Source organism: Callorhinus ursinus, unplaced genomic scaffold (assembly GCF_003265705.2).
Source record: "Callorhinus ursinus isolate GAN/ISIS: 27379988/994484 unplaced genomic scaffold, GSC_fseal_2.0 scaffold71, whole genome shotgun sequence".
Classification (NCBI taxonomy): domain Eukaryota; kingdom Metazoa; phylum Chordata; class Mammalia; order Carnivora; family Otariidae; genus Callorhinus; species Callorhinus ursinus.
Window position 1 is genome coordinate 4637719 of NW_027397133.1, and position 22865 is coordinate 4660583.

The 22865-nt window shown below is 59.0% G+C and overlaps 2 protein-coding genes across 4 annotated transcripts; one reads left to right on the top strand and one right to left on the bottom strand.

Moving 5' to 3' along the window:
- On the top strand, positions 1 to 16299 carry ERCC2 (ERCC excision repair 2, TFIIH core complex helicase subunit). Of its 3 annotated transcripts, none has more exons than XM_025849892.2 (23): positions 1 to 33; positions 376 to 475; positions 1743 to 1820; positions 1897 to 1959; positions 2122 to 2235; positions 5167 to 5283; positions 5369 to 5485; positions 5702 to 5825; positions 5929 to 6025; positions 6159 to 6292; positions 6373 to 6541; positions 7841 to 7959; positions 9996 to 10065; positions 10151 to 10220; positions 10320 to 10421; positions 11519 to 11582; positions 12116 to 12237; positions 13464 to 13556; positions 13671 to 13743; positions 13886 to 13956; positions 14056 to 14199; positions 14319 to 14462; positions 14766 to 16299. In XM_025849892.2, exons 1-23 carry the CDS (start codon positions 29 to 31, stop codon positions 14856 to 14858), a joined length of 2283 nt encoding a protein of 760 aa, XP_025705677.1. In that variant the 5' UTR covers positions 1 to 28; the 3' UTR covers positions 14859 to 16299. The 3 variants fall into 3 exon arrangements, 2 of the variants coding, with proteins under 2 accessions (XP_025705677.1, XP_073742617.1); XR_012376358.1 differs by lacking the exon at positions 1 to 33 and adding an exon at positions 68 to 159 and having other exon boundaries at positions 12116 to 12227; positions 14766 to 14877; XM_073886516.1 differs by lacking the exon at positions 1 to 33 and adding an exon at positions 71 to 159.
- On the bottom strand, positions 15064 to 22865 carry KLC3 (kinesin light chain 3). The gene is made up of 14 exons (XM_025849893.2): positions 22746 to 22865; positions 21500 to 21591; positions 19429 to 19694; positions 18729 to 18959; positions 18334 to 18403; positions 17725 to 17944; positions 17301 to 17388; positions 17117 to 17218; positions 16505 to 16678; positions 15954 to 16044; positions 15835 to 15872; positions 15633 to 15739; positions 15370 to 15433; positions 15064 to 15197 (listed from the first exon to the last, which is right to left on the bottom strand). The coding sequence occupies exons 3-14, from the start codon at positions 19684 to 19686 to the stop codon at positions 15126 to 15128; spliced, it is 1515 nt and encodes a 504-aa protein (XP_025705678.2). The 5' UTR covers positions 19687 to 19694; positions 21500 to 21591; positions 22746 to 22865; the 3' UTR covers positions 15064 to 15125.

A 22865-nucleotide genomic window follows, 5' to 3' on the forward strand; every position in this document is an offset into this window, starting at 1 on the left:
GACGCCGTTTCTCGCCGCGGCCGGCGCCATGAAGTGAGGAGGGGTTCGGAGTTCGCTGTTCGCGAGGCGGCTTGGGGGTGGGGGTGGGGTCTGAAATATGGGGGGCCAAGTGGGCGCGCCCGGGGCCCCGGCGGGGCTAGGGGGTGCTGCAGGAGTCGGGTGAGGAGAGCCGCGGGGACCCGCGGGGCGGTTAACGGGAATGGTCAGCGAAGAGATGCCGAAGGGAGCCGAGGCTCCCGGGGAACTGGGGGACGCCCGGGGGCGGTGGGGTCGGCGCCGGCAGGTAACCCCTCTCGGCTGGACGGCAGGAGAGTGTGGGGGTTTGGAGAGGGGCTGCGGGGGCGGGGGACTGACCCGGCCGCCCCCTGCCGCCAGGCTGAACGTGGACGGGCTGCTGGTCTACTTCCCTTACGACTACATCTACCCCGAGCAGTTCTCGTACATGCTGGAGCTCAAGCGCACGCTGGACGCCAAGGTGGGTGGGCCCGGCCCGCCGCTTCCCACCTGACAGGTGCACAGCGGCCCGCGCGTCTAAGAACGGAGATTGCTGGACCTCGAGGTGTTAGGCATGTGAGGTCCTTGGGGAAGCCGGCGCTCCCAAACCTGTTACCTGAAAGAATAGTTCATAACAGCAGCACCTAACGTTTATCAAAGGCTGCGCGGCTTTGGAGCCGGCGCTCTGGGTTGGAATCCTAGACCCACAGCTGTGTGCCCTTGGGCGAATCCCTTAATCTCCCTGTTTCACAGTTTTCACCTCTGTAAAATGGGCTCAGTACGATTGCCTACTCTCAGAGGTTCACATGAAGGTTATGGGAGTTAATTCGGTAAGTAAGGCAGCAGTTTTTTTTTTTTTTAAGATTTTATTTATTTGACAGACACAGCGAGAGAGGGAACAAAGCAGGGGGAGTGGGAGAGGGAGAAGCGGGCTTCCCGCGGAGCAGGGAGCCCCATGTGGGGCTCAATCCCAGGACCCTGAGATCATGACCTGAGCCGAAGGCAGACGCTTAACGACTGAGCCACGCAGGCGCCCCAGGGCAGCAGTTATTAAGTGGGGTTGCTTTTGACCCCTCCCCAGGCCGTGTCCAGAGACATTCCTGGTTGTCATACTAGCGGAGTGGGGGTGCTAGTGGTAGGTAGAGGCCATGGGCACTGCTAAACATCCTGCAGTGCACAGGATAGACCCCCCAAATGTCAGTGGAGCCCAGGTTGAGAAACCCCGATGTAAGTAAGACACTTAGAAGGGGTGCTAGGCACAGAGTAAGTGCTGTGGAAGTGTTTACTAAATTAAAAAACAGGTCACTACCCATCAGTTACTATGCTAAATATTTAACCCCCATTGTCTCAGTCCTCACAGTCATCATCTGAAGAAGTGCTTATTAGGCCCATTTTATTTATTTTTAAAGTTTGTGGGGTTTTTTGTTTGTTTTTACACGTAATCTTTACACCCAACGTGGGGGTCGAACTCACAATCCTGAGATCAAGAGTCACATGCTCTTCCGACTGAGCCAGCCAGGCGCCCTCTAGGCCCATTTTAGAGATGAGGATACTGAGGCTGGATGGGTGAAGGCTCTTGCCTAAGACCACTCAACAAAGAGGTGGCAAAAGTGGGGTTCAAACCCACTGCCCTTGGAGCCTAGGCTTTTAACTGCAGTTGTGCTGGTATTTTCAAGATGGTAGCATTCTGGGAGTGGTCCCCAGAGTTTGTGTCCCTGAAGTTCTGTCTCTGTCATCTCAACATGCAGGGTCATGGAGTCCTAGAGATGCCCTCAGGCACTGGGAAGACAGTGTCCCTGTTGGCCCTGATCATGGCGTACCAGAGGGTAAGTGACCCCTGGGCCCGGGGAGGTGGATAGAGGGAAGGGGTCCAACGGGGGCTGAGCCCATTATCCCCGGCAGGCGTATCCACTGGAAGTGACTAAACTCATCTACTGCTCCAGGACTGTGCCTGAGATTGAGAAGGTGAGCCAGGGCCAATCCTGGGGCTCCCCCAGTCCCGCAGGACTTGTTGGTCCCCCTGGTGGTTGCCCTCATAGCTTTGGGGGGTGTTGGGGAAGCTGGAGAAGAGGCTGGGCCAGGCTGGGCAGGGTCTCATGCTGGAGTCCCCTCCGTCCTCGAGAACAGGTGATCGAAGAGCTGCGGAAGTTGCTCAACTTCTATGAGAAGCAGGAGGGTGAGAAGCTACCGTTTTTGGGGCTGGCTCTGAGCTCCCGGAAGAACCTGTGTATTCATCCTGAGGTGCGTGCCCATTTCTCCCCTTGCCCCAAGCTTCAGGGTTGGGGAAACTTTCATCCAACCAGTCCTAGATCCCCAAACCAGATCTCTCAGGGAGACAGGCAGGGACCACTCGCAGACTTCTCACGCATCAAATTCTGACTTCTGATGAGGCGGTCCAAACACACCTTCTCCCCAGCCTGAGAGGTTAAAAGGCAGTTCCTGGAGTCTGGCAGGTCAGGTTTCCTGGCTTTGAAACTTAATAGTCATGTGTTCTTGGATAGGTGATTTTTACAGTGGGGCTTCAGTCTTCCTTTCTGTAAAATGAGGGTAATTAATTACTGGCTTCATACAGTTGATCAGATTGGGCAGGGGGGGGTCAAAATGTGCAGACTTCAGTTAAAACAAATAGGTCACGGGGATGTAATGTACAGCGTGGTGACTATAATTAATAATACTGTATTGTCTATTTGAAAGTCACTAAGAGGGGCGCCTGGCTGGCTCAGTCTGTAGAGCGTGTGATGCTTCATCTCCCGGTCATGAGTTCAAGCCCCACGTTGGGTATAGAGCTTACTTAAAAAAAAGGAAATAGAAAAGAAAAATTGTAACTGTGTGGTGATGGATATTAATTGACTTACTGTGCTGGTCTTTTTGCAGTATTTACAAGTATCAAATTACTATGTTGTACCCCTGAAACTAATAGAGTATTCTAAGTCCATTGTATCTCAATCATTAAAAAAGATTAGGCGAGATAATGTACAGCCCTTAGCATGTACAAAATACTAAAACGTTAGAAATCATCATGGTATTAATACATATAATAACATATGACATGTAGAATATTAGTTATTATTAAATTATGTTACAAAACTGTTGGACTTGGGGCGCCTGGGTGGCTCAGTTGTTAAGCGTCTGCCTTCTACTCAGGTCATGATCCCAGGGTCCTGGGATCGGGCCCCGCATTGGGCTCCCTGCTCGGTGGAGAGCCTGCTTCTCCCTCTCCCACTCCCCCTGCTTGTGTTCCCTCTCTCACTGTCTCTCTCTCTCGCTCTCTCAAATAAAATCTTAAAAAAAAAAAAAAAAAGACTGTTGGACTCACCCCTAAACAGTGTTCTAAGCACTTTACATGTGGTAAGTCATGGAATCTAATATAATGTTAATTGTAAGAATATGAAAAACTATGGATGTGACTGGTGATAATTAGAAGTAGCATGGGCCTTGGCAACTGATGAAACAGGAAGAGAGAGGGAAAGGTCAGCAGCCTCCGAGCCTGCCCCTTGGTGAAGGCAAAGGTTTTGTTGTGGGGCGCCTGGGTGGCTCAGTTGGGTTAAGCAACTGCCTTCGGCTCAGGTCATGATCCTGGAGTCCCGGGATCGAGTCAGTCCCGCATCGGGCTCCTTGCTCAGCAGGGAGTCTGCTTCTCCCTCTGACCCTCCCCTCTCTCATGCGCGTGCTCTCTCTCAAATTAAAAAAAAAAAAAAAAAAACTTAAAATTTTTTGTTTTGGAAAAGGGCAGCCCTGGGGTGCGATGGTGCCACCTACAGAAGGTGCAGGGCAAGGCAGCGTCTCATACTGTACCATCAGAACCTCCTGGGGGCGCCTGGGGGGCTTAGTCCGTTAAGTGTCTGCCTTCTGCTCAGGTCATGATCACGGGGTCCTGGGATCGAGCCCCACCTCAGGCTCCCTGCTCAGCGGGGAGTCTACTTCTCCCTCTCCCTCTGCCCCTCCCCCTGCTTGTGTGCACTTTCTCTCTCCCTTTCATAAATAAAAAATAGATTTATTAAAAAAAAAAAAAACCTCCCCTGATTCTTAGACTGGCCTAGATTCAGGGTGTTTTAGTGTTTGCAAAGATAAAGCAGTTATTCTTAATCTACATGCTAAAGATTGTTCAAGACTTGGTTTTGTTTTTTTTTTAAATCGAGGTAAAATTGACATATAACGTTAGTTTCAGGTGTACAGTGTAATGATTTGGTATTTGTATATATTGCAAAATGATCACCACGGTAAGTCTAGTTAATTTCGGTCACTTTACATAGTTACGATTTTTTTCTTGTAATGAGAACTTTTAAGATCTCTGTTAGGAGCTTGCAAATATGCAATATGGTATTTTGAACTAGAGTTTCCATGCTGTATGTTACATTCCTAGGACTTATTTTATAACTGGAAGTTTGCACCTTTTGAATACCTTCACTCCTACCCGCTCACCTCTGGCAACCATGAATTTGTTCTTTGTATCTTTTTTTTTTTTTTTTAAGATTTTATTTATTTGTCAGGGAGAGCACAAGCAGGGGGAGAAGCAGGTAGAGGGAGAAGCAGGCTCCCCGCTGAGCAGGGAGCCGGACGCGGGACTTGATCCCAGCACTCTGGGATCATGACCTGAGCCAAAGGCAGACACTTAATGACTGAGCCACCCAGGCATCCCCCTTTTTTTTTCTTTATTTAAGATTTTTTTATTTTTATTTATTTATTTTTAAAGATTTTATTTATTGGACAGAGAGGGACACAGCGAGAGAGGGAGCACAAGCAGGGGGAGTGGGAGAGGGAGAAGCAGGCTTCCCGCTGAGCAGGGAGCCCGATGCGGGGCTCGATCCCAGGACCCTGGGATCATGACCTGAGCCGAAGGCAGATGCTTAGCGACTGAGCCACCCAGGCGCCCCAAGATTTTATTTCTTAATTTCTGTACCTGACATGGGGCTTGAACTCATAACCCCAAGATCACTGTAAGAGCCTAACAGTTGCACTGCTCTTACACCGCCCCCCCCCACCATGGTTAAGTTCTCAGATGTCTTAACTGTTTAATAATGAGACAGTTGAGGTTTAAGTTTCCCCCAGAATTCCTTATTCTCACCCCGGACGGAACAGAACAGCCCCCTATCCCACCTAGCTGGCAGGTGTAGAGCCCCGCGTTTGAGGAATGGTTGAGCTTCTTGGCACTAAGCTGCCCCCCACCCCCAGGTGATGCCCCTGCGCTTTGGGAAAGACGTCGACGGGAGATGCCACAGCCTCACAGCCTCATACGTGCGGGCGCAGTACCAGCAGGACGCCAGCCTGCCCCACTGCCGCTTCTACGAGGTCCCTGCCGACTGGGCTGAGGGAGGGAGGGCAAGACGGCTGCAGCAGCCAGCCTCCCTGACCCGCAGGTGCCCTCTCACCCCAGGAGTTTGATGTCCATGGGCGCCAGGTGCCCCTCCCTGCTGGCATCTACAACCTGGATGACCTCAAGGCCCTGGGACGGCGCCAGGGCTGGTGCCCCTACTTCCTCGCCCGCTATTCGGTGAGGAGGCTGCTGGGGGCCGGCCTACAGCCCGCCTGCCTGTGTGTCTGTCTGTTTCTGTCCGTTAGCTTCTGTCTGTCCCGTGCCCGTGTCTGTCTCGCCTCGCCTCCCCTCTGTGGGTCTGGGAGGGTGGACGCGGTGGGGTGCGGCGTGGGGGGTGGCGGGGCAGGGCGCACTCGGGTAGGCTGGGCTGACTCTGCCCACCTCGGTCCCTAGATCCTGCACGCCAACGTGGTGGTTTACAGCTACCACTACCTCTTGGACCCCAAGATTGCAGAGCTGGTGTCTAAGGAGCTGGCCCGCAAAGCTGTCGTGGTCTTCGACGAGGCCCACAACATCGGTGAGGCAGGAGCCCAGGTGGACAGGGAATCCGGGCCCTCCGCCGCCGCTCCAGCAGCACCTGCGGCCCCACTGAGCCCAGCCTCCTCCCCTGTTTTCTCTAGACAACGTCTGCATCGACTCCATGAGTGTCAACATCACCCGCCGGACCCTCGACCGCTGCCAGGGCAACCTGGAGACCTTACAGAAGACAGTGCTCAGGTGGGGGCTCTGTCCTGCGCCACCTGGTGCCCACCCCGCCCCTGCCGTCTGGCCCCTGCCTCTTCTGCCCAGCTTGCCCCCAGGGCCACCAGCCCCGTTCCCACGCCCCCACATGTCCCCCCCTCCCCCGCAGGATCAAGGAGACAGATGAGCAGCGTCTGCGGGAAGAGTACCGACGCCTGGTGGAGGGGCTGCGGGAGGCCAGTGCCGCCCGGGAGACGGACGCCCACCTGGCCAACCCCGTGCTTCCTGACGAGGTGCTACAGGGTGAGCTGCGCGTCCCCCCGCCACCTGCTCCCTGCCCCGCTCCCTGCGCTACCGTGGTGGCTGACGCCTTCCTCCCGCAGAGGCTGTACCCGGTTCCATCCGCACGGCCGAGCACTTCCTGGGCTTCCTGCGGCGGCTGCTGGAGTACGTCAAGTGGCGGCTGCGGGTCCAGCACGTGGTGCAGGAGAGCCCCCCTGCCTTCCTCAGCGGCCTGGCCCAGCGCGTGTGCATCCAGCGCAAGCCCCTCAGGTGAGGCCCCACACAGCTGGGGGGTGGTGTCGGGTCCCCACGGGGGCGTGGGGCAGACCCTGGGCCCTCCCTGAACCTCGGCCTCTGTGGCTGGGGCCACCACGTTGCCAGTGTCGGGAGTCAGTGATCCAGGTAGGAGGATCGTGTGTGATGGCGCGCCGTCAGACCAGGCCGACCCGCGGGCCAGCTCCAAGCTGTTCCTGGGTCCCTGTGCTGGGCAGGAAACTGGCAGACGACACATGGCTTCCTCAGAGGGCTTACCTGAAGAGCACTTGATGGAGGGACTGCTGACACGGGTGGGCGGGGCAGAGGGTCTCACAGGGGGCCTGGGCACTTGTAAGAGCTCAGGAATTTCCACCTCAAGCCACGGTGGCATGGGAGGGAGTGGTCCTGGAGCGGGGCTCCTGACAAGACCCAGCAGGGGGGGAGCTGGGGAGGGGGTAGAAATGCTGTGGATCCCCTGGACCCCTGTCTCCTCCTGCTGGTGCTTCTCTTTGTCCCCCGGAAGTCTGAGGGCAGGAACGCCCCCACCAGGCAGACTGTGGGATGGGTCAGTCTCCCCAGCACAGGACAAGCAGAGCGTGGACCTGGGAGTGGGGTGGGGCCTTCTGTACTTCTTCTGTGGTGTTTTGGATAAGTCACGGTCTTCTCTGAATCTCCGTTTCCTTGTCTGTTGAATGGGTCGGGGGTCATCACCTTTACTCCGGTTTCTTTGGTGGTTAAATGAGAAAGTAGTGGTAGAAGTAACTCACCCTGTCTTGAGCACCAACGATGAGCTAAGCACTTGACTTTCTGCATCTTCTGGAGTCTCAGTACGGCGTCCCTGGCCACAGATGAGGACGGTGTGGCCTAGAGATGGCAAGCCATCGCCCAGGGTCACACAGCACCTCATGGGGGGAGTCGTGTGAAGCCAGGCCTGTAGGGCTCCGAAGGCCCTGGCTGCCTTGCCTCTTGGGGTGGGGTGGCCCTCGGGATGGCGTCGTTTGTCCTTCTTCGTGAGGGACTCGTGAGGGCAAAGATGGCATCCTAGCCAGTCATGTTCCCTGAGCGCCTGCTCTGTGCTCTTTGATCAAGGACCTGCATGAGATTGTGTGACCATGTGACTAGAGCGTCTGATCGCTGGTCGGTGTGTGCAGTTGTAGAGTGTGGAGTCACGGGTGACTGAAACAGCCCCAGTCTGTCCCCACCGAGCACCCAGTCACCTCGGAGAGCATGTGTGCATGCTGACGGTGGCGGAGGGGGGTCACTGTCCCGTTGGCGCTCTGCCACCCCCCTGACCCCGCCTGGCTTCTGCACCAGATTCTGTGCCGAGCGTCTCCGCTCCCTGCTGCACACCCTGGAGATCGCTGACCTTGCCGACTTCTCTCCCCTCACCCTCCTGGCTAACTTCGCCACCCTTGTCAGCACCTACGCCAAGGGTAAGCTCATCTCCTGCCTCGGCAAGCACCCCCCCCACCCCCGCCCCGGCAGCCAGAATCAGGATCCTAGCAGAGTCCAGAGGCTTGTCTGTGGTACTGGGACATTCAGGACCTTGTAGGGCTGGGCTCAGGAGTTTGGGCTTTGTTTCGAGGGCAGGGAGGTTCCGCAGATAGGTCTTGAGTTAGCCAGGCCTCTTGCTCAGATTAGTATTTTCGGAGCCCCCGCTGGCCGCGGAGTGGAGTAGGGTGGGGGTGAGGCCAGAGAAGCTCTGGGGGGGCACTCACCCTGTAGGGTGTGGTAAGGAGTTGGCCCTTTTACTCCCGGGAAGGGGGGAGCCATGGGAGGTTCTGAGCAAGGGAGGGGCCGGGATCTGGGGCAGGATGGGAGAAGGAGAGGGGCTGGAGAGAGAGGTGGGACCCGGTGCCTGGGGTCGGGGGCAGGGAGCTGAGTGCAGTGCGCAGGTATCCAGCGTGCCAGGAAGAGGGGAAGTGGTCCTGAGGTTTCACTGGTCAGCACTCCCTCCCCTTCCTCAGCGTTAAGCTGGCCAAGGGCTCAGTCTGATCCCTGGCGATTACTGCTCTATCCCAGAAAGCAGGTCAGGCCTCCTGACACCCTGCACCAGCCCGGAGGGTGGAGAGGCTGTCCCCCAACCCCAGCACCTGTTAGCAGCAAGTCCCACGAGAAGCTTCCTTCTGTGTCCATCCCCCTGTCCCACCCTGTCTTCCTTCTGGGACTGGCTTTCTCTTCTCCTCCCCACTTCCCCATCCATTAACACTTCACATTCTTTTACCTGGAACATCTGTCCCAATATTCCTCAGGCCCCAACTACTTACCTCCTACTCTTTTTCAGTTCTCGCCTCGTTAGAGATGTCCGCTCTTCCAGGAAGCCCTCCCTGACCCCTAGGCTGGGTCAAGCTCCCCTCCTCTTGGCTCCCCTGTCCCAGCCCTGTCTACTTGGAGTGGTCACTCTCTGGGGACAGGACTGTGTCCCCATCATCAGACTGTGAGCCCTGAGAGGGGAGGGCCGGAACTGTCTTGGTTCCCGCTGTTTCCCCAGTACAGGGTTGGGCACAGAGGACTTTTTTTTTTTTCTTCTTCTTCTTTTTTTAAATTAAGTGAAACTGAATATGTGAATTCATTCATTCACCTGTTTTTTCAAAAAATGGGCCAGGCCTAACACTGAGGAAGTGGCAGGAACACAGAGGGACCTTATTTCTGATCTCCTGGAACTTATATTGCAGAGAGGAAGACAGGTAGCAAAGACTCAAACAAATAAAATAATTCCAGAAAGGGATAGTTTTCACAAGAAACAAAAATGTTGCCATGTTGGAACATGCCTGCAGTGGCCCAGGAAGGCCTGAGGCGCTGACATTTGAGCTGAGTTCCAAATGACCTGGGAAAACTTTTCAGGCTGTGGGGCCAGCAAGTGCAAAGGCCCTGGGGTGGAGTGAGCCTGGTGGTTTTTGAAAGTTAGGCAGTAGGTGGCCTGTGAGCCAGGAGGAAATGGGGTCAGTGTGGCAGGGTCTCACAGATAATTTTGGCCTCTGGAAGGGGCCTGGGGAGCTGTGCAGGGCTTCTGAGCGGGGCAGGGATGTGACCTGACTCAGGATTTCACAGGGTTTCTCTGGCTGCTGGGAAGGGAGCAGGGGTGGGAGCTGGAAGCCCAGGGAGGTGACTGCAACAGTCCAGGCTAGAGTTGATAGTGGGGGAGGGGGTGGGGAGAGTGGTCAGATTGCAGATAGCTTTGGAAGCAGAGCTGACCCGCCTGATGGTTTAGATACAAGGATCATGGGGGAAGGCTCCAGGCTTGGGCTTGAGTCGCGGTGTGGGAGTGACCCTTTGGTGCTCTCTGCTCATGATGCTCCCTGAGTGGGTGTCAGCTCTGGGAGAAGCGGGCAGTTGGGGTGTACTTTGAACTCCCGATGCCTGGATTTAAAGCTTGAGAACTGTGGTCCACCAGTCACTAATGGGGCAGGAGAGAGTGGCCAGGTGGGCGTGGCAACGTCTGGTGACCAGGAATCTCACCCGCTTGTAGGTTTCACCATCATCATCGAGCCCTTTGATGACAGGACCCCCACCATTGCCAACCCCATCCTGCACTTCAGGTGAGACCCGACCCCAGTGTTGGGGGTGTGAACGGACCACGCGGGCCCCGGCGTAGTCCTCACCACCCTTGTCTGCTTCCTACAGCTGCATGGACGCCTCACTGGCCATCAAACCTGTGTTCGAGCGCTTCCAGTCTGTCATCATCACATCTGGGGTGAGGACCCTTCTCCACCTCCAGTGCCCAGCTCTCCACTGTGGGGCTCCTGGTTTCTGCCCAGTTCTGCTAAGATCCCTCCTGCTGTCCCTGCTACAGACGCTGTCACCACTGGACATCTACCCCAAGATTCTGGACTTCCACCCTGTCACCATGGCAACCTTCACCATGACGCTGGCCCGGGTCTGCCTCTGCCCCATGGTGCGTGGGAGAGGGTGGGTGCTGGACCAGGGGAGGTGGGCCGCCTTTCCTCCCTCTGTCCCCTCACCCTGCTGTTGAGGCAGGAGAGTTTTACAGCTGAGGACACAGACTCTGGATTCAGGCAGATCTGGGTTTGATGCTACTTCTCCCTGTGGGTGTGACTCCCCAAGCCTCAGTTTCTAATCTGGGGAATTAGAATGGGAATGCATCTTCCCTGACCTCCCAGGTTGGTTGAGGGGTTAGTGAGATAGCAGGTATAAAACGCTTGTGTGGCCCAGGGCCTGGTGCCGGTCAGCACTCAGTCAACATCTTTGTTAACGTGGGCTCTGCCTAGTTTGTCCTCTGGCCATGACCTTGATGATGACCCTTTTGCTCTGCCTCAGTCTCCTTTGTAAAACAGGCATCATAACGTGGGCCCTCCGTCCCTTATCTGAATCCCTTGGGCCAGGTGTATTTTAGAATTGAGAATTTTCCAGACTTTAAAAAACAAAGCACATGCTGTGTGGTACGTGACATTCCCAGCGGGGTTGGGGCAGCTCCTGCCAGTCAAAGTCCTAGTTCAGCAGGAACATGCTTTGAGACTTCAGACTAAGGCGGGTAAGTCAGGACTCCGGATAGACTCAGGTGAGGGCAGGTTTTGCTACTACAGGAGTTGGCGCCAAAGTTAAATATCTGGAGTTTCTTGGCTTTTGGAATTGCCCTTCATGGGTTGTGGACTGGTGACGGCCACGTCCTGCATCGTGGTTTGTGGAGTTGCTGGTGGGGGAGCGGGGTGCACCCGTAGCTGGTGGCTGCCGAGTTTGTGGTGAGACACTTTCTCTGGGAACTGCCTGGCCCGGAGGCTGGGGCCGGTAGCACGTACTTGCTGGTCAGCAGTGTGGACAGACTCGGGTTCAGTCCTGCCGCCACTGTGGATTTGCCACATGCCCTGGGGCAGGCAGCTCACCTTCTCCGGGCCGGAGGTGGTTCATCCATGCGGTGCAGGTAACAGGGGAGCCGAGGGTTCACTCCATGACATCGTGTCTGTAAAAAGCTGAGCCCGGCACCAGCAGTGAGTGCTGCTGTTTGCTTAGCGTGACGTCTCTTGCCCTCTGCAGATCATTGGTCGTGGCAACGACCAGGTGGCCATCAGCTCCAAGTTTGAGACCCGGGAAGATATTGGTAGGCTGCACGTGGGGGTGGCTTGCATGGGTTCTGAGAGGGCAGGTGGATCAGTGGGCTAGGTCAGGCTGCAGCAAGCTGACACAGAGCCCCAAGTCAAAGTGGGGTTACACAGAGGTTACTTCTTGCTCACAGTATGTGCCACTGTGGGTTGGTGGGGGCTTGCCCCGTGTCTCCTCCCCCTGGGGACCTTCCCCACTGGATGCGTCACTATGGGGATAAGGGGTGGCAGGAAGGATCCTGGTAATGGTGCTGTGCCTCATAAAGGTGTGTGACCCATGGCCACTTCTGCACTCATTGGCCAGGGCAAGTCACATGGTCACACCTAACTCCCCGGGCGGGGCGGGGGTGCCGTTCTCCCAGGGGCCTGGAAAGACAAGTGGAATGTGTGTGAACAGCCCTCCAGGTGGCCTCGGGGATTTCTAGGAACCCCGAGTTCAAGACGGGGCATTAGATAGGAAAGTCCCGATGGAGTGGGGAGCAGGACCTGCGCACAACCTCTGACCGCCCCCCCCCCCCCCGCCCCCCGCCAGCGGTGATCCGGAACTATGGGAACCTCCTGCTGGAGATGTCCGCCGTGGTCCCTGATGGCATCGTGGCTTTCTTCACTAGCTACCAGTACATGGAGAGCACCGTGGCCTCCTGGTACGAGCAGGTATGCCCAGTCGCCCGCTCCCTGGGGAGGCTCCGCTCTTTTCAGCCCCTGGCTCTTCCTTTGTGTGTTGGCTTCGTTCGTCTCGTGTTTTAAGCGGTGACGTGTATCATAGGTGACAGGACAGTGTATAAAACACAAACAGTTCATGGAACAAACGGTGTATACCTTAGTCCCCCCCTGCCTTCCTCCCCCATCCAGATTAAAAACTCAAGAGCCCCTGCAGGATAGTGCAGGGGTGAGGTCACAGAGTGTTCTGGAAATGGGGCTCACCGCAGCCAGGCCCTGCGGGGCCGGCAGGATGGGGGTGGGAGGGGGCCACTGTGACCTCTCCGCTTCTCGTGCATCATGGCCCAGCTCTTGGGTAGTGAAAGCAGGTGCTTCTTTAGGGTGAGATGAGAGAACTTGGCTGATCCACACTCCAGGGAGCAGGATGGGGGAGCCTTGTCCACTTGGTCAAGACCTTGGTCTTGTCCTCAGTTGGGCGCTTTCCACACCGTGGGAAAGGTGGCTGCTGGCCACCCAAGTCCACATCCTGAGTCTTGTATGTCCTATTTAAGGAAGCTTTGCCTGCCCCAAGGTCCTGAAGATCATCTCCTGTGTTTCTTCTAGAAGCCTCGTGTTAGCTTTCACATCTGGTCTGTGAGGTACCTCACATCTTTGTGTGTGGTGTAAGGTCAGGGTCGAGGTTCTTTGTCTCCCCCTGTGGAACTCCAGTTGCTGCAGCCCCATTCACTGGAAAGCACTGTCCCCCCTGAATGGTATGGGTGAACCACCGGTGTGAGGGTGTGTTTCTGGACCCTCCATTCTGTCACACTGGTCTGTCCCTGCGTCTGTCCTTGGTCGCTATCACAAAGCTAGTGCAGTGTCACGGAAATCTCTGGGCAGCCTCAGCCTGGCCTACATCAGCCCCTCCACTAAGCACCAGCTGGGGGGGCGGAGTGTCCTCATGGGCCATCTTGGGCCATATGCCTGCCCCACTTGCCTGAAAGATGGGGTGCGGGGATGGGTTCCATGCCTGGAATCACAGAGCTTTCCTCCATGAATGAGACCAGCCCGCACCCCCCACCCCCCACCCCCCACCGAGTCTCTGCTGGCTGCTGGGACCCTGGGACAGAAGGGGGTGGCTGCACAGGAATCGGGGCAGAGTTGACCGGAGCCAGGATGCCTGTGCCCTTATGCCGCTTTCTGCCAACCCACAGCCTGACCTGCCTGCTGTCCTTCTCTAGGGCATTCTTGAAAACATCCAGAGGAATAAGCTGCTCTTCATTGAGACGCAAGATGGGGCCGAGACCAGCGTCGCCCTGGAGAAGTACCAGGAGGTGGGCATGGGGGCGAGGGGGGGGGTTAGGGGGAGGGCCAGTAGACTGCACACGGGGGGCCCAGAGGAGGCAGCTCTGGGGGACCTAGCTCCTGTCTTGGCCTCCCCTCCCCAGGCCTGTGAGAATGGCCGTGGAGCCATCCTGCTGTCCGTGGCCCGGGGAAAAGTGTCCGAGGGAATCGACTTTGGTGAGTGGGCCAGGCTCTCCCTGTCCCCAGGTGCCTGCATGAGGCTCTGGCTGTTTCCCCCAGGGGACCCCCCCCCCATAGCCTGGGCTCACACAGGGACCTCTCCCTTCCTCCGGCCCCCCTCCTGTGCTTGCTCCCCCAGTGCACCATTACGGGCGCGCAGTCATCATGTTCGGCGTCCCCTACGTCTACACGCAGAGCCGCATCCTCAAGGTGAGCAGCCCCGGGGGCCACTCGGAGGGACAGGGACTGGGCCTGGGGTGGCGTGCGGGAGGGGCAGGAGGGACTGCTCTGCTCTCTTCTCTCGGGCAGGCACGGCTGGAGTACCTGCGGGACCAATTCCAGATCCGAGAGAATGACTTTCTCACCTTTGATGCCATGCGCCACGCGGCCCAGTGCGTGGGCCGGGCCATCCGGGGCAAGACGGACTACGGTCTCATGGTCTTTGCTGATAAGGTGCGGGTGCAGGGGCCTCTGCCTACCAGGCTGTCCCCCTTTTGCAGATGGGGAAGGAGGCCTGGGCTCCCCCCCACTGGGGGCCTGATGTCTTCCCTCCCTCACCCTCCTGCTGAAAGCGGTTTGCCCGGGCAGACAAGCGTGGGAAACTGCCTCGCTGGATCCAGGAGCACCTCACTGACGCCAACCTCAACCTGACCGTGGATGAGGGGGTCCAGGTTGCCAAGTACTTCCTGAGGCAGATGGCTCAGCCATTCCACCGGGTGAGCTGGAGGGGGCCTGGCCTGCCCTCAACAAAGAGGTGTGTGTGTGTGTGCGCGTGCCCGTGTGTGTGCCCACAGGCCAGGGCTGGGGGTGTGGCCAGAGCCCGTCCTTCTCCATCTGGAAAACCAGCTGGCTTCCCTCTCCCTCCCTCAGGCCTGGCTTCTGCTTCCAGGGGCTGTTCCCCATTAGAGGGGTGTTTCAAACATCCTGCGCCTTGGCCCCTGGTGTCCCGGGGGGGGGCCTGGGGGAGGGCGCTACAGCCGTCTGGCCCACCCTGGAGCTGCCTCCTCTCCCCCCTCCAGGAGGACCAGCTGGGCCTGTCCCTGCTCAGCCGGGAGCAGCTGGAGTCTGAGGAGACCCTGCGGAGGGTAGAGCAGATTGCTCAGCAGCTGTAGCTCAGGGTGCGTACAGGGCCGTAGCAGTGCGGCGATTCCGGGGTCTCACCTGGCCCTGGGGCCCAGCGGCTGGGAGGTGGCCTCAGGTCCTTACAGGAAACCTCAGGCAGACAGTTCTGGCTTCCAGATCTACAGCCTTTAATTGGAGGAGAACGGGGAGCCCCATACCGTAGGTGCCCCCAAGAGGTGGGGAGCAACTCGGGGAGATGAAAGGCCACCCCTTCCCCATTCTTCCTGAGAAGCTGCAGCCACACGGTCCTGTCACCTTCAGCGGGGGCCCAGGTCCTGGGGGCTGGTGCTGAGGGTCCGCGAGGCCTCGCTCGGGTGCTGATTGGGGAACTGCGGACAGGCGCAGGGGAGGGGTGGGCAAGGGGCAGGACCCGACCCCGAGGGCCACCCACCAGCATCCTCGCTACTGGCTTGTCCCCCCCCCCAGCCCTTCTGTTCTTGGGTCCGTTCCCACCCCTCCCTTGCCTCTGGGCCTGCCAGCGTGCCCCTCAGCCCCTCTCACCTGGGGCCCAGCAGCCTTTGGAGCATCCGCATCCAGCATGTTGAGCGACAGGGCTCTCTTCATCCTGTAAAAAGAGGGTGGCAGGGTGAGTCCCCCGAGTGGCTGCTTCCCACTCTGGGCATAGACCTGCCTGGCACCGGATGTGACTGTACGGGTGGCAGAGGAGAGGGGAACTGTGGAAGGTTCTGGAACAGGACAGGGAGTGGGGTGGGTTACAGAAGCTGCAGCGGTGGGGCTCTTGCCTGCCTGGATCAGACACTCACCCGGCTGCACCTGCCACCCCCTCGCCTCGGAGACGGGAGACCAACTTCTCACTTCCACGCCTTAGCGATTCCCGGATCTTGGAGAAGGAGCTGCTCCGACGAAGGGTCTGGGGAGGGTGCCCAGGACCCCAGTCAGTTCCCCCCACCTTCTCCTCCGGTCCCCACCCTAGGAGCCGGAGCGAAGCCCATCCCCCCTCCTCACCTGTTCTGTGTCACCAGCTGTGCCTGGGTTGGGGGCTCCTAGGAACAGAGGGGGGGGAAACAGTGCAATGGGGACACGGAGCAGTCACCTGGGGGGCAAGGGCAGGGCTGGGGGCTCACCCAGAGGGGCAGGCAGGTCCTCGCGGCTCAGGATCTCTCGGTACAGCTCTTCTGCTTGCTGGTACTTGTTCTGTTTCAGGTAGGCCGAGGCCTGCGGGGAGGGTGGGTGATCGTGGCTCAGATCTGGAGCTCCCCCGGCACATCTCCCCCTCCCCCCACAACCTCGTGACCTAGGGCAGCTGACTGGTTCCTGCTCCACCCTGGGCTAGTGACACCACCTTTGTGCCTCAGTTCCCTTATTTGCAAAATGGGATGAAAGGAGCACCTAGCTCCCAGGGTCCTTTGAGAAATGGATGGTCCTTTCCCTTAAGGACTAAGAAGGGGGTCAATAAACATTTGACTGTCATCTGGCCCCACCAACTTGCGTGTTTCCTGTGGCTTCCAGGTCCTCTGTGCCTAGTGATCTCACGAGTCGGGGCCCAGCACACAGGCCAAGTCTTAGAGGGCCCCTGCTCCAGGGGCGCACTTGAGCCAGTTGGCTGTGTCTCCTGGGGAACCCCTGGCGCTTGGCTCCAGGACCGAGTTGTACCTGTGCCCTGCAGCGCCCTCACCAGGTTGTTCTTGGTCTTGGCCACGTTTGGGTCGTTGGGCCCTCCCAGGGCCTCATAAATGCTCAGGGCTCGGGCATAGTGCTGCTCCACCTCCTCAAACTTTCCCTGGTTCTGGCAGAGCAAGGCCAGGTTGTTGAGCTGCTTGGCCACGTCAGGGTGGTCGCTGCCCAGGACCTAGGGGTTGGGGGGATGGGTGAGCCACGTGATACTGGTAGCCGCAAGGGGGGGGGCTCATGAGGAAAGGTTCACAGGCTCAATGGGGACTTACATGAGGTTGTGGGCTAGAAGGTAGAGGTTAGTTACACAAATAGGATTAATCAGGTCAAGGTGGTCATATGGCATTGGAAGTTCAGGGCTGGGAGGCATATGAGGTGATGTAGAAGGACGATTAGAGTCACGATCAGATGGCGTTCATTAAAGGTCAAGCACAGTGGGGTCATGAGATTATCTAGGCTCAAACTGGGGGCTCACAAGAGCAGATGGGAAGGACATCATTGGATCAGGGTTACAAGGCACGAGCCACTGAACTGAGCGCATCAGGATCAAGTCGGAAGGGGCTGTGGACCAGGAACTCGGCAGGGGTGGGGCTGGGTGGGGCAGCGGGGGCAGTACCTTCTCCCGGATCTCCAGGGCTCGCTGGCACAGGGGCTCTGCCTCCCGGTACCGCCCCCGCTTCCCATAGAGCACCGCCAGGTTGTTGAGGGTGGCGGCCACCTGCAGGGTAGGGGAGGCAGGTCAGGGTGGGGAGGGGGGAGAGGCAGGGCCCCACAGCCCTCACTCCTGGGCCCCCACTCACCGCAGGGTGCTCAGGGCCTAGCGTCTGCTCCCGGATCTGCAGAGCATCGTGGAGAAGATCTGTGGCCTCCTTGTACTTGTTCTGGTCTCTGTGAGGTGGCCCAGGGACGGAGGGGGGTCAGCCATGCTGGGGTGTCACCCTTCCGTGGTCCCTTGTGGGTGTCTCCACTACCTTCCAAGTCGAGCACAGGCTCCCTTTGCTGGCAAGCCTCTGCCCCCCCCCCCCCCCCCCCCAGGTCTCTTCCCTGATCTGTTGGGGTCTCTTGCCCACGTTCTCTGACGACTCCTTGCCTGGGTCACAGTGGCTTCTCCAGGTCCCCTGGACATCCCCCCCGCCCCCACCCATCCAGGTGCCCCATGCTGGCAGAGCAGGACGCCAGCTCCCCCGCCCCCAACCACAGGTCCAGGGCCGGCTGCGGCCTCACCGGTACACCAGCGCCAGGATGTTGAGCATGGTGGCCACGTCGGGGTGACAGTGGCCTGAGCTCCGCTCCAGGTCCTCCAGGGCCTGACGGCACAGCGGTACGGCAACCTCGTAGCGGCCCTGGCCCGCGTACTGGATCACAAGGTTGTGCAGGGTCCGAAGGCGGGCCGGGATCTCGTAGCCCCCCTGCTGAGCCGCGGCAGCTCCCACTGCCTCGGGGCCTGCGGGCAGCAGCCGGGCATCAGGGCGCTGCCGGCCTCCTAGACTTCCCACCCCGTAAAAGGGGACACCTCCCCCAGGACTATAGCTGCCCCACTGGCCCCTGGGACGACGGGCCCTGCACCGGGCCTCTGAGATCGGGATTGCAGGCGTCTAGCTGGTCCATGGGGCCTGAACACGGGGTCGGCCTGGCCGGCGGCGCGGCGGCCACCATGCCTGGTTTCATGGCTTCCAGCCTCGGCCGTCACCCGCCCTGACCCAGCCCCTTGGCCTCATGCTCCTGCTCCCCTGTGTGGACACCCACCTCGGGGTCTCACGGTCCCTCCCCAGCCCCAGCCTCTCGTCCTCCAGGGCTAAGCAGCCCCACAACTGCAGGCTCCCCCACACCCACCTTTCCTCTCTTCCTCCTCACTGGGGAACAGGGAGGCCAGGCTGTCTCGGCGAGGGGGGGATTCAGGCCGCTGCAGAGGGCAGGAAAGTGGGGGGTCAAGAGAGCTGGGAGTTTGCTTTAGAGACCGGGGTCCTGGATCTCAGGGTTTGAGGGAGGCAGTGGTTAGGAGCCTCAGGGTAGGGGGTTCCTGAGGGCTTGGGGAGGATCTGGGGGCTTTGTGGAAGCCAGGGGGGCTTCTGTGGAAATTCTAGTGGGTCTGGAGGTTGTGGAACTCTGTCAAGGGTCCAGAGCTTTGGAGGGAGGGTCTAGGGCACGGGGGGGGGCACTTCCGGGGGGGTACAGGTCTGTGGGGTGTCTAAGGAGGATGCGGGGCCCAGTGCCCGGCCCAGCAGCACCTGGCTCTCTGCGGGCAGGTCATACTGCCGCAGCTGCCCCAGGAACTCCAGGTGGCTCTTCTCCTCCTCCAGTTGGGCCACGGCCTCCTCACTGGCCCGGAGCCGCCGCTGCGTCTCCTCCAGCTCCTCCCGCAGCCACGAGTTCTCCTGGGCCAGCCGCCGGGCCTGCGCTCTCAGCCGCTGCTTCTCGGCCTCCAGCGAGCCCACGTGCGCCGACAGGGCCAGCAGCACCTGCGCAGGCCAGGGGATCAGGGGCCCGACCCCGAGCACCCCCACTCCGCCCAGGGTCCCCCGGATTCCACAGAGACGCTTCCATGGTACTCCAAGGTTGTGCAAGGGGCTCCCAGGGCCATACCCAGATCCTGTCCGGGGACCCTTCTGATCTCACCCAGGCACACAAATCACATGCAGGGACACTTCATATTCTACCCATGTGACCCCAAAGTCTCCCCAGGACCCCAGAGTTCTAGAGATGGATGCCATTTGGTTCAGGGGACCCTGCACCACACAAGGACCCCCTAATGCTGCCCAGGAATCCCGTTTCTGGCCTAGCGACTCTCCTCCCCAGGCCTGGCTCCCCTAGGCCTCCCCTACTCCAGCCTTGCCCCCCACCCCCACCGCATACCTGTCTCCCTCACCCCCAGGCCTCCTCCCCGCTCTGAGCCTCACCCCCATAGCTGGAGAGCTGGTCCCCTCATACCTGGGCCTCACCCAGTCCCAGCTCGATGGCCTCCAGCGCGTGGCTCACCACCTGCTGCTTTTCTTCCAGCAGCTCCAAGCCGGCCACCAGGCCCTGACCCGCCAGGGCCTCAGCCAGGTGCCTGGCCAGGCCATGGTGCTCGGCCCGCAGGGCCTCCAACCCCTGCACCACTTGTCGGGTCTGCCGCACCAGCTCCTCGGGGCTCAGGCGCTCTGGGCCCAGCCCCGCGCTTCCAGGGGCGGCCACCTGCACCGACATTGCTGCTCCTGGCAGGGGTGGGGTAGGGGTGGGGGTGGGGTTGGGGAATCGTCAGCCTGTATGCCATTCCGGCCCAGCAGGACCCTTCCCGACTATCTCCCTGTCCAGCCATCCCGGCTGGCCCTCTGTCCCTGTGCCCTCCTCATTCTGGCCGGCTCCCTGTCCCACACCCATCCCAGCCAGCCGGCAACTGGAAACACCCTAGTCTAGCTCTGCCTGTCCTCAGCCCCGGGCCCTGCCCCGAGGGCAAGTCCAAAACCCCACGTATAACTAACCCAAAGAGGGCAAACAGTGGTCTCGTGGCCTCTCACCTGCCCTCAGCTCACCTGGCCAGCCCCGTCCACCCCAAGGGCCCCAGATCCCCGGGCCCAGAACACCTCCCGGCCGGGTGACCTGGACTGGAGGCCCCCGCCTCTGCTGGGCGCTGCTTGGGGCGGGGCGTGTGGAGGCGGCGGCCTCTCCGTGAGCTCATTCTTAGGGTGTTTTTGTTGGGAACCAGTCAGACCACTGAGGGGGGGGGGGGCGGGAGGGCAGGGCCAAGGGGCTGGGGCGCCGGAAGCAGAGGAGCCCTCTAGGTTTGGGGGCATCAGAACGGGGGAGCCCATGTGTCAGCTCCCAGGACCTGAGGAGCTGACAGATCCCAAGGGAACAGGGGCTCCACTCTCCACTGCAGACAAGCTCAGCCAGCCTAAGGCATGTTGGGACACACGTGTGGCAGCCACAGCCCAGGGATTCACACTAGCCATGTGACAGCTCAGAGTCTGAGGCCTCGATGCTAATGGGTGGGGGTCTCAAGGGGGAAACTTCCTGTGGTTGTCTGTGGGTGACAAAGCAGTGACGGCTCGTGGTGCCTCCGGAGCCCTCACACACACAAGCACACACACACAGTCCCCTCCCAGAAATAGACCCCAACATACGCACACCCTCCCTTCTTAAATACAGAACGCGACACATGCATTCTCCTCTCAGAAATCGAAAACATGCTTTCTTCTTTCAAATACAGTGCAATATATACTTTCTCAGAAACACACCCGCTCATACACACGCGCACACGCACATACACACGCTCCCCTCTCAGAAATACAACTCAATGTACACACACTCCCTTCTTAAAAATATAACGTGATAAACATTCTCTCAGAAACACGACATACTCTGGACATGCTCTGTCTCCTCTAAAAAATAAAACTGAATACAGTCCCACACATCCACATTTTCCTTTCAGAAAACCTAATACAGGGGCGCCTGGGTGGCTCAGTCATTAAGCGTCTGCCTTCCGCTCGGGTCATGTTCTCAGGGTCCTGGGATCGAGCCCCGCATCAGGCTCTCTGCTCAGCAGTGTGTCCGCTTCTCCCTCTACTCTTCCCCTGGCTCATTCTCTCTCTCTCTCTCAAATAAATAAAATCTTAAAAAAAAAAAAACAACTAATGCAACACACTAACTCGGGCACACACACACATATACTCTTAGAAATAACACATGTACGCTCTCCTCTTGGAAATACAACCCAACACACAGGTCTATTTTCCTCTCAGGAATAAAAACCAACACACAGAGAAGCTCTGTCTCCCCCCCCCCCCCGTGAAAAGATAACCAAATCACTCACATTCAGCCTGTCTCCTTGCACTTACCCCCATGGCACATCCCTCTCACACACTCACATGGTCCTGCAAGCCCCTAACTCTCCATCACGTGCCTCCTCCAGGCACGTGTGCACACGCACACACACTCATTCCCAGGAGTCACTGGGGACCCGTCACCTCCTTCCCCACTTCTTCCAACACCTTGCCAGGCCAGCCAGGGATTCACACACCTGTATGCAGCACGCACGCAGATACACAGAGCTCCAAATGTGGGCATATCAATGGTTCCTGAACACAGACTCAGCCGTCCTGTCCCAGGCAGCTGTGGAGACATACAGAGATCATCCACGGTTTCTGCGTACGCCGTCTAGTCCACCATAAGCAGCCCAGTGGTCTGGGTACCTCCGCACGTGCTCACGATCATATACACTGAGACACACAGTAGGGAAGGCACATAATCCATGGATTTTCTGCAGGCTCTCACTTGGTCAATCTCTACGTATATGTCGGGCATTGGCCAATCCCTCTTGCTATACGTGTATATATATATGTGTGCGTGCATATCACACCCTACTCAGAGTCACACACGAGCCCCACAAAGTCAGGCTCACACAAGTTCATGGAGAGTCATTCTCACAGCTCCAACCCTTTTTCACACGATTTTGCCCACACTCAGCCCTGCGAACAACTCTCTTTCATGCACGCACAACCGCACAGCTGACAGTGTTAATCACAGGCACACCCTGGCCATCCACGCGGGTCCCCGCACCTTACAGGCAGACAGACTGCCCCAGCCCCGCAAGCTCCGGGTCACGCACCTAATCCTATAAACAGTTGAACTCCCTCCCCCCCACAGCCCCCACCCCCGGCATTAGACACACAATTAGAGGTCGCCCACGTGTTCCTATCTCCGAAACAGTTCCACATCATTCCCACAGTCCCTCGGCGCCCGCGCAGGGTTCCACGGACCGTCCATCTGCCTTTCTCACCGGTACCCACCGCCTGACGCCATCGCTCACACACCTGGGTGAAGAGCCTCTTCACCATCACACACACCTGGGCTTCCTACACCGTCTCTCACACGCACCAGCTCCACTCCCACACCAACAGGCAGGAGCCCCCCACCACGGCCAGCCCCCGAAACCACACACCTTCCCCCCCCGCCGGCCGGCCCAGTCCCGCGCACCCGGGCTGCCCCAGCCGGGCCGTCACAAGGGCCCCGTCCCTCCCCCCCCAGGCCCCGCCCCGTCTTCGCTCCTGTTTACCTGCGCCCGGGGGAGGGGGCGCGCCCCAGCAGGGCCTCCGGACCCGGGGTGGGGAGCCCCAGGGCGGGGCAGGGGGCTCCTAGGGGCCCCAAGGCCCGTTCCCGTCGCCAGGCCCGCGGGCCCAAGGGTGCGCGGGGCTCAGCCTTCACCCTTCCCCCCACGCCCATCCTCGCGGTCCCCGGGACTCCCGCCCGGCACTCTGGGGGCCCACCTGAGGGCGGGCGGCTCCGGGACTCGCTCCGCCGCGATGCGCCCGGCCGCCTCCCGCACACCGCTCACGCCCCGCCGCTCCCAGCTGCACCCCGGGTCTCGGGCCGCGGGCGGCTCCTCC